Source organism: Balaenoptera borealis (genome assembly GCF_965194805.1).
Source record: "Balaenoptera borealis genome assembly, chromosome: X".
Classification (NCBI taxonomy): domain Eukaryota; kingdom Metazoa; phylum Chordata; class Mammalia; order Artiodactyla; family Balaenopteridae; genus Balaenoptera; species Balaenoptera borealis.
In genome coordinates this window covers 51,880,008-51,890,363 of record NC_138881.1, presented here as the reverse complement: position 1 = coordinate 51,890,363, position 10,356 = coordinate 51,880,008, and the positions used below count along the sequence as shown (strand labels likewise).

At 44.5% G+C, this 10,356-nt stretch overlaps 1 protein-coding gene across 1 annotated transcript; it reads left to right on the top strand.

Moving 5' to 3' along the window:
• Positions 1-3,415: 3,415 nt before the first annotated feature.
• ASB12 (ankyrin repeat and SOCS box containing 12) lies at positions 3,416-10,084 on the top strand. Its single transcript, XM_082376713.1, has 3 exons — positions 3,416-3,538; positions 8,529-9,378; positions 9,808-10,084. The coding sequence occupies exons 2-3, from the start codon at positions 8,553-8,555 to the stop codon at positions 9,939-9,941; spliced, it is 960 nt and encodes a 319-aa protein (XP_082232839.1). The 5' UTR covers positions 3,416-3,538; positions 8,529-8,552; the 3' UTR covers positions 9,942-10,084.
• Positions 10,085-10,356: the final 272 nt, after the last annotated feature.

Genomic DNA, 10,356 nt, shown 5'->3' with positions numbered 1-10,356 from the left:
AGAATCTTAAAAAGAGTGGATATATGTACATGTATAACTGATACACTTTGCTGTACAGCAGAAACTAACACAACATTGTAAATCGACTATACTCCAATAACAATTTAAAAAAATACCATGTGCATGGGTTCAACACAGTAAAGCAGTCAATTCTCCTGAAATTGTTATATAGACTTAACACAGTTTCTACCAAAATCTCATTAAGTTTTTTTTTTTGGGGGGGGGAGACATAGGCAAGCTTATTCTAAATATTGAAAGTCATAGGCCCTAGTATAGCTAAAAGAATCCTGACATGGAAGAGTAAAGTGGGAGTAATCACTTTAGGGTTAGGGTTAGGGTTAGTGTTAGGGTTAGGGTTAGGGTAATCACTTTACTCAATAAGGCCTATGATATTACTAGAGTGATAAAGACCTGTGCACAGATGTTCATAGAAGCCTTATTCTTAATAGCCAAATACTACATACAATCCAGATGTCCTTCACTGGGTCAATGGTTAAAAAAATCATGGTACATACATACCACAAAAACAAAAACTTGATACAGGCAACAACTTGGATAAGTCCCAAGGGCATGCTGGATGAAAAAAAGCTACTTTCAAAAGTTATGGTTTCGGGACTTCCCTAGTGGTGCAGTGGTTAAGAATCCACCTGCCAATGCAGGGGACACAGGTTCGATCCCCGGTCCGGGAAGAGCCCACATGCCGCAGAGCAACTAAGCCTGTGCACCTCAACTACTGAGCCTGTTCTCTAGAGCCCGTGAGCCACAGCTACCAAGCTCATGTGCCACAACTACTGAAGCTTGCGCCTAGAGCCTGTGCTCTGCAATGAGAGATGCCACCTCAATGAGAAGCTCGTGCACCGCAATGAAGGGTAGCCCCAGCTCACTGCAACTAGAGAAAGCCTGCGTGCAGCAACGAAGACCCAACACAGCCAAAAATAAATAAAATTTTTTAAAAAAGTCAAATAGGGGCATGGAAAATATTTTTTTAAGAAAAGTATGGTTTCATTTATATAATTTTGAAATGCCCAAATTATAGAAATGGAAAAGAGATTAGATGTTGCCAGGGGTTAGGGACCAAGGAGGGAGAGTGAGAAAGGAGTGGATATGGCTATAAAAAGGAAATCTGAGGTATCCTTATTGTGATAGAACTATTCTGTATATTGTCTGTGGTGGTATATGCAAGAGCCTACTATGTGATAAAATTGTACAGAAGTAAACACACACACACACACACACACACACACACACACACGACTACAGGTAAACCTTGGGAAATCTGAATAAGATAGGTGGATTGTATCAATGTCAATATCCTACTTGTGGCACTGCATTGTCTTGCAAAATTCTACTACTGGAGGAAATAGTAAAGTCTACAGGGGATCTCTGTATTATTTTTACAACTGTATGTTAATATACAATTATCTCCAAAATTTGCTATTAAAAAATCCTACTAATCTTTTTTTTCAAGAATAATACTGCATCATAATAGCTTGTTTATTGGCTGCTAATCAGGTTTGCATGAAACCTCATAATAAACAACTACAGGCCACTGGCTCAAACTGAGGTGAAGCAGATATGCTTTTTGATGTTTCTGATAGTCAGAGTCATTGATCACACTGAGACACACTTGACACTTTCCTAAGAAGTCATCTGACCTCCTGTGAACTACCTGGTGCTGTTAATGTGTAAGCAGGCTGCATGACCACTTCATGAGTGTGGTAGACAAGACTTGGGAAGTGACTGGATAGATACCAGCTTGAAATAAATAGTTGAAGGAGCTGAGCTGTTTTCACTGAGATAAGGTGACATGAAGGATAAGATACCTGGGTTCAGATCCCTAGGGGGCTGTTTTGGGGCAAAGAAAGTAACTGTGTTCTCTGAGGTCCTAAGGGTAAATGAAGATCGGATCAGCAGTTGACCTCAGGGATGCTTTATAGATGCAGATATAGGCTTAGCAGAAAGAAGGACTAACTGAACTGTCCAATAATGAGATGTGTTACTTCTGGATGTAGAGAGTGTCCTATTATTGGAAGCATTTAAGCAGAAGTCATTGGACATCTCTCAGAAATGTGGAAATTTCCTTTCAATGTGCAGATTCTAACACCAAAGTAATCATGTAAAACAGGGCTGCCAGTGCTTTATCCCAACACATCTCTCATTCCCTCACTGGCTTTTCTTTTTTCCTGACTGGAACCTTCTCTTCTTTGATGACTGGAAGGGAAAGAAAGGGACTCTGAGGTCTTGGGATCAATGTTCTATATAGACTGGAATCTCTTTTCAGGAAAATTCAAGTTACTATTGGTTTTGGTGGATGTAGGGACATAGAACCCTGCAGTAACCCCCCAGACTAATCTGGGAGATTGACAAAGACACAAGATAACCATAGGCAGCTTTTAGTTCTGGCATATTTGCATTATGAGAAATACAGTTGTTTTCATGTCTGTTTTTCCTAATAAACTGTGAACTCTTTCAGGGATACTATATTTTACATTTCTTTGTGTTCTTCCTGCCTTTCGAACCTTACACATAGTGGCTTCTTGATAGTTTCTCCATAAAGTGTTTCTCAGACATGATCAGATGGTTTGTGATGTAGTTTGTATACCAAATGCTAGGCTGGCATTTCCTCCCAGAGAGAAGAAAGAGCTGGCTTCCACTTTCTTTTTGGGTGACATCTAAAGTAGATAATGTGACTATTTCTAAAGGTAGCTCCCTACCACTTCCTTCATTTCATGGCAACCAGGGAGCTAAAACAATACATTTAAGACCTGAGCTTTTGACAAAGTTCCTAGTGCTGGACACATGAATCTGGTTTGATGCCTTAGGTGTGAGAAGAGTGGAGAGGCTGTAGGTATTTTCTTCAAGCTGAGCCTGGTAGGTTGGTGGACTGGGGAGGCATTTATAAATGATCAGGCCTTCTAAATTTTAGAAAACCTTGTTGATATATGTACCAGCATGGAGGTCTTTGCTTCCCACCATCCTCCTCACTCTTGGGAGTGGGGGCATTGGGGTGGGGGAAGGAGAGAGCAATGTGTTGCTGGTCCTTCAAAAAAGGAAAAAGGAAATCCAGAGTGGCTAAGTAGGGAGAGAAAAAGAAGAGGCCTGGGCCAGAGGAAAGTGTGCTAAGGGAGAACAGGCCTTCTCAGGTCCCTTGATGAAAGGATGAGAACACTCACAGCACAGGAGTCTGGCCTTGTAGCCCATATGAATGGTGGGGAGGGGTACCCTAGGACACACTAGGAGCCTGAGTCCTGGCCCAGCCAGACACCTGCCTGACAGTCCTTCCAGGACTTCCCCGAGGATGGTCCTCCTCTCACTGGGATCTCTCCCAGTATGGCATTAGTAAGATAATACGGCCCTGGGAGGGAGGGTGGAGGGTAAATTAAAATTAGCCCTCTGGACCTGTTCAGCCAGCCTTTAAGCGGTGTTGTTAACAGTGGAAACTGAGAGCCCTGCCTGCACCAGCCCCCAGGGCAGTAGGGGGCTCCCCTTGGAGGGGCCACCAGGGCCCAATGCTTCGCAGAGGGGTAGGGGCAGCCCGGTGAGTACCTGGAGCCTAGGACGCGATGATGCTGTCAGGGACGAGTGAACCCTAAGGGCTGCCAGCCAGTGGACCTATAATCACCACCCTTAGTAGTCTGTTTCCACTGGGTCTGGTTTCTGGGGGTGCTTGGGAGGTTAGTGGGGAAACCTTCCCGCAGAGGGAAGGATGGTTTCCTGCCGCATCTGTCCCAGGAAACTGTGTCTGTCTAGGCTCTGGGGTTCAAATGGGCCTACTTCTTGAGGGAAATTGCTGCGGTTATGCAATACAGGGAGGGTGAAGTTTTGTCTTTGTGTCCCTGTGTAGTATTTGTGAGTCTGTGTGTGGATGCAGCAGGGTGGGCTCAGGGCAGAAGGGCAGAGTTCCTCAGTGTGTGTGGCGGGGGGGGCGGGGAAGATGAGTACTAAAAATAGTCTACTAATGCCTGGCAGACTATTCTAGGGCCCACTGAAACCAGCCACTCTCCCGTAGGAGTTCTTAACCTAGATTCACAGACCCTCCCCCCAAGAGGGCCTTAGATAGAATTCAAAGGGTCCAAAAATACAGATGGGGCAAACAATCACCTTTATATCCCCCTAATCTCTAACTGAAATTTACCATTTCCTTCAAGGATGAATGCAGGCAGCAAATGGCAATAGTATTACTAGTTCCTGTAACTTGGTCACCAGAAGAAATCATAGATATTCCCTATCATATTACAGTTGTGGCAGAGATCTGGAAATGTCATTTATACTCATAATCACTTAGAAATTATTAGTAGATCTTGTTATTTAACGTGTTAGTAAAGAACTTCTATTACTATATCATGCAGTTTTAAAAATATTTTGATAGCTGTATTTCAATATAATTGGTTTCCTTTAATTCTATATATTTTATATATTAAAAATCATTCTGAGAGGGGACCAGAGACTTAGCAAGATTGTCACAGAGGCCAATGCCACCAAAAAAGGGTTTAAAACCCCTGCACTTTGGGGATCAGGACGAGGATCCTTGCACAGAATGGTCACACATAGAAACTCTTAGATTAATAAACCACAGTATGGTGAGATTAAACAAAAAATGAGTTAGGTTTTCTTATCCTATCTAATGAGATAAGGCACAATTCACTCAAATGCCCAAGGTAGCTGGGGTCATGCCTTGTTCTCCCTCTGGAGGCTCATAATATGGGCCCTGCTGTGGGTTCATAGTATGACCTTGGTGAGAGCTTCAGCATTTCCCTTCACACTCCCTTTCCTCTTCATTTCTCTGAACACCACTGCCCCAAATAAAATAGTAAGGAGAGAATCCCTACTGGCTGTCAGAAGAAATGATTTGTAAAGCAACCTTCTATGATTGAGATCCTGGAATCCAGTATGACCCTCAAACCTGAGGATCCTGAGAGCTACAATATGACTGCTTGAGGCAAGGGGGAGGGGTATGTGTTTATTTTTCAGGTGGCAGTAGAAAGAACAGGATGGGGAATAAGGAAACCTGGATTCTATTTCTGGCTCTGCTATTGCCCTGATGTAAGGCACCTGGCAAATCCCTTACCCTATTGGACTTCAGTTTCCTCATCCACAAAATGGGAATAATATTACCTATTCCACTACGTGAAATAGCTCTGAAAAGCACACGATTATAGATGTGTTCTGAGTTCTTGCTAATGAGACAACTGTCAATAACAGCCATGTGACCTTAGGAAAAAGTCTCTGCTCTCCTCTAAGCCTTGGTTTTCCCATCTCTAAATTGAGGAGATTAAAGTAAATAATTTATTATGTGCATTCCATCTCTGAAGTTATAGAGCTTTAACCTCAGGAGGGAGCAACAACCATAGAAATTAGAGACCTAAGTAATAATAAAAATCATAGTGAAAATAGTTACTGAGTACTACATACAGGTGGTATTCTAAACATTTAAGATGTATTGATATTAACTCATTTAATCCTAACAATAACCCTCTGAGGCAGATACTAGTATCATACTATCTTTACAGATGAAGAAATAGGCACAGAGAGATTAAATGATCTGCCATAGATCACACAACTACTAATTGGTAGAGTTGAGATTGAAGCAGAATCCTAGACCATGTTTTACTACTTCCATATATGGCTTCCCAATCTGCACTGGGGGCAAAACAGACCTATATAGAAGGACTTATGATATAGTGTGATGACTGCTATAGTACTATTAAGAGCAAAGACTCAAGGAACTAACCCATCAGAAGGACTTACATGTGACAGAAGGAAGCATGATGTATATCAACAGCCATCATTTCTCTTCCCTTATCAATGGATCTTGGGGTATAAGTAGAGGAGTGGTAGGAAATGAGGCTGGAGATATTGGCCAAGGTTTTCTCATGAAGGACCTGTGAGCCTGGCAAGGCATCTGGGCTATACTCTGAAAGAAAGGGGAGTGATTAAAAGGTTTAAAATATAAGATTGGCAGAGAGAAGATTTGTACTTTTAAATGATCACTTTAGCCAAAATGTGGAGAAATTATTGAAAAGATAAACTAGCTAGGAGACTACTACAACAGTTGATGCAAAAGATGATGGGGGTCTGGATAAAGCACTGGCAATCGGGTTGCCTATAGAGGCCTCTAGGAAGTAAAATCCTAGATTTGATAACCAATTAGATGCGAGTGGAACAATGTGATAAGAGGGCTGACATTAGTCTTGGGCGTTTGGTTTGGTTGACCAGTTGGATGATGAGGAACTGAGATGTGGATCTAGTTTGGTGATGGTGATAGTAGTAGTGGTGGTGTGATACTGCTGACTTTGAAGTACCTGAAAGAACTCAGTGAATACATACCTTTTGCTGAAGAGAGAGCTGGGGGACTTGGAGTGGTAGGCTTGAAATCATCCTGATAAAGGTGAGAGCTACAGCTCTAGAACAAGGAGAGAACAAGGGGAACAAAACTATTTCAGGGGAGAAAAATCAGAAGAGTGTGCTGGCCAGGAAGCCAAGGGAAGACTACATAGGAGGAAGTGGTCAGTGGAGACAGATGTCCCAGAAAAGTCAGAAAAGGAAAGAGCTGAGAAACAGCCAGTAGATTTAACTACAAGGATGAGTTTTAAAGAAATATCTCAGTGTGTGATTGAGGGTGGGTGGAGACAGACTGCAGAGGGTGGAATTGGAGGTGAGGAAATGGATGGTAGACAACTCTTTAGAGATGTTTGGTGAAAAAGAGAGAGAAGAAAAGAAAGGTAGCTAGAGTAGGACAAAGGACCACAGAAGAGTTTTGTTTCCAAAGATGATTGAGGGGGAGGAGCCAGTGGAGAGGTTGAAGGCACAGAGGAAGCTCACCTTTGAAGATCTAGTATATGGTTGCTTTCTTTCTCTTAACAGCCCCATGAGGCAGGGACTATCATTTCTGTCTTATAAATGAGGAAACTGAATGAGTGTAATCTCAGATATCAACATTATTCTATTTTAAAATCACGCTATGGAAATATCACCTGCATTCTGTCATTTGTCAGATTTACAGTACCTTTTTTTTTCTTTAAATTTTAGCATTAAATAAAAATAAAATTGGGAGCACTGAAAAAAAAAAAAGGAGGGAAGAGACTTTCCCAAAGCTTACTCAGATAGGAAATGGGGGTGCTGAGTTACAAACTTAGGTCTGCCTGATTTCTAAAATTATCTTCTTATAATTGCACCTCAAAAGTGAATAAATAAAAGACCATATATGGAGTTGATGCTGACTTGTGGCAGGGGGGCTAAAGTTGAGGGAGACCCCACCCACCCACCTCACAATTTATTCTATGAGGTGTGTATTTGAGGCCCCAGGCTAACAAAGAGGGGTGGAGGTGGACAATGAATAAAAGGAGGTTTGAAGCCCTGAGCCCAGGGCTGCAGGGTATGGGATAAGAGGGAGACTCAACCTCTGAAAACCCTACCAGCTTACCCTGATGACATTACCAGCTGAGGTGGGTGACTTTGATTTTGGAGCATTAGGAACAGGACTAGAAATGCCAAGGGTTTAAGTTGAGTCAGCCATTAGGCCATGGGTGATTTTGTAGGGCCTGGGGATAATGAGGAGAGAAGAGTTGAGGGTTGAGGCAAGGCTCCAGGCTGGGTGGAACAGAGAGGATGGGAAAAGGCTCGACTCAGAGAGATTGGGAAACCATAGTTTCCAAAGAGATGCTGGCAATCAAAGGGATTCCTGGATTGAAATGGTCCTGGTGGAAAAACCAGTTGTCAACAGAGAGGAGGACTTGTCCTGGAAACCTCAACTATTTCCTACTATCTCTTCGACTATGTTTTACTTGAAGTCACCTTTTACTTTTACTTGTAATGTCACCTCTTTATTTAATCAGTGAATGCCATTCAACATCCATTTCCTGAGCAACCCTGTTGCCTGAAGCATGGGGCCTGAGTCTGAGGGGAGGTCACATATGAGGGGCTGTGAAGAGGCTGAATCTCATCTAAAAGATTGAGAGGTAGAGTTGAGGGCCTGCCCCATGAGACTGATGTCAGAATGCTCAGGGATGACAGCTTGACACCACAAAACACCATTCTGTTGGCCTAGCAACTACCAGACCAGAACCACCTCATTAGTCCACACATTCTGAACCAAGGAAGATGTATCTACCAACACCCCGGTCATGATGTAGGCTCTACTGGGAGTGGAGGAATAATAAGATGGAGACAGGAGTCCTCACCCTGGAGTTTACACACTGATGAAGCACAGATAAGTGGAAATGTGATGTGAAAGTTCATAGCTAAAGCCTAGTTGTAATCCTTTGGAATCCCTGCACAGAGGAGGAAGAGATTAGGGAAGGTTTCCCAGAAGTAGGAGTTTGAAGGGAAGACAGAAGAGCATATGCAAAGGCACCAGGCTGTGAAATGGCCTGATCTATTTTGGCAGCCATCTCTGGGGTCTGAAATAAGATGGAGTAGGAGTTAGAAGCAGGGGACCCATGAGTAAAGAGCCTGATGTGAAAGATGGGGGGCAAGCATCCAGGCTTTTGATGGGAGCCCTCAGTCTCTGCTGTTTTTGTCATCCACAGATCTGGCATATCCTCCTGCTCATAATGAGAATAGTTCTGCTCCAATTAGCCAAGGTGAACCTCATGGACATCACCAAAATCTTCTCCCTCCTGCAGCCCGATAAGGAGGAGGAGGACACCGACACGGGGGAGAAGCAGGCTCTCAATCAAGCAGTGTACAACAACGACTCTTATACCTTGGACCAGCTTTTGCGCCAGGAGCGTTATAAACGATTCATCAACAGTAGAAGTGGCTGGGGCGTCCCTGGGACACCCTTGCGCTTGGCTGCTTCTTATGGCCACCTTAGCTGCTTGCAGGTCCTCCTGGCACATGGTGCTGATGTTGACAGCTTGGACGTCAAGGCACAGACACCACTTTTTACCGCCGTCAGTCATGGCCATCTGGACTGTGTGCGTGTGCTTTTGGAAGCTGGTGCTTGTCCTGGTGGTAGCATCTACAACAACTGCTCCCCTGTGCTCACAGCTGCCCGTGATGGTGCTGTTGCCATCCTGCAGGAGCTCCTGGGTCATGGTGCAGAGGCCAACGTCAAGGCAAAACTACCAGTCTGGGCATCAAACATAGCTTCATGTTCTGGCCCCCTCTATTTGGCTGCAGTCTACGGTCACCTTGATTGTTTCCGCCTGCTTTTGCTCCATGGGGCAGACCCTGATTACAACTGTACTGACCAGCACCTACTGACTCGAGTCCCACGGCCCTGCACCCTCCTCGAAATCTGCCTGCACCATAATTGTGAGCCAGAGTACATCCGGCTGTTAATTGATTTTGGTGCTAACATCTACCTTCCATCTCTCTCCCTGGACCTGAACTCACAATATGATAAAGGCACTGCATTGCTGCTACAGGCCCGAGGTGAGTGTCAGGCAGACCAGCTCTAATAGGTCTCCTGGCTTGGAGGGCCGAGGGCCCCAAATCACCCCCCAAGCTAATCCTTCTGGGATGAGTTGGAGAAAACACCATCTTCTTCCCTCTCCTGGGGCCCCAGTAGAGAAGAGGTTACAGATTCCTTTTTACGGAAGGGATCACTAAGATGAGGTAGGGGATAGCACTAGCCCAGTTTCTCCTTCTGGCATTGCCCATGACTGTTTTGTGGCCTTGAACATGCCCTCTCTAGGCCTCAGTGTGTCCCCATTGGTACCATGCATTGAGGGCAGGGAGGGGACATTTCTTAGAAGGGAGAGAGCAATTAGGGCTTCAGTAGCCAGGGCAGGATGGATGTAAGCTTGGGTGGGAGAACTACACTGAGAATTGCTTCTCATGACCTGTTTTTCCTTCCTGTAGCCACTCCACGGTCACTACTATCACAGGCTCGTTTAGTTATCCGCAGAGCCCTGCGCCACGCCAGCCAGCCACAAGCCATCGACCAGCTGGATATTCCCCCTGTGTTGATTAGCTATCTTAAACACCAACTGTAACCTTGCAGCCTGCCCAGAAACACACAATGCCTCCAAAAAACCACCTGGGGACCCAGGTAGCTTGAGGGCACTACAGCTCTACCCACTCGCCTGAAGCTGCTCTCCTGTATTATCCTCCACAATAAAATCCTCAACAAAATAAATCCTGGGGGCTGTTGTGTTGGTGTGTGTGTGGGGTGGGGGAGTTCACTGGGGGAAAGGGTCTGGTTGGCCATGGGGAAGGATTAGAGTGATCGGGCATTCAACAGGCATAGGAGCCTAGCCACTGAAAGAGAAAACTAACCCAATGGCCTATACATCCCCACCAAGATCCTTGAGAGAATTTGGAGCTGTAATGTCTTAGAAGCAAGGTCCTGAAGAATTCAGGTAAGTATAAGGGTAGCATCATCTTGCTCAGCCCTGTATCTCCATTGAA

Coding starts and splice junctions, on each gene's coding strand:
- ASB12 (XM_082376713.1), top strand. CDS start 8,553: ATGAGAATAGTTCTGCTCCAATTAGCCAAGGTGAACCTCATGGACATC. Junction 9,379..9,807: donor ATTGCTGCTACAGGCCCGAG/GTGAGTGTCAGG, acceptor TCCTTCCTGTAG/CCACTCCACGGTCACTACTA.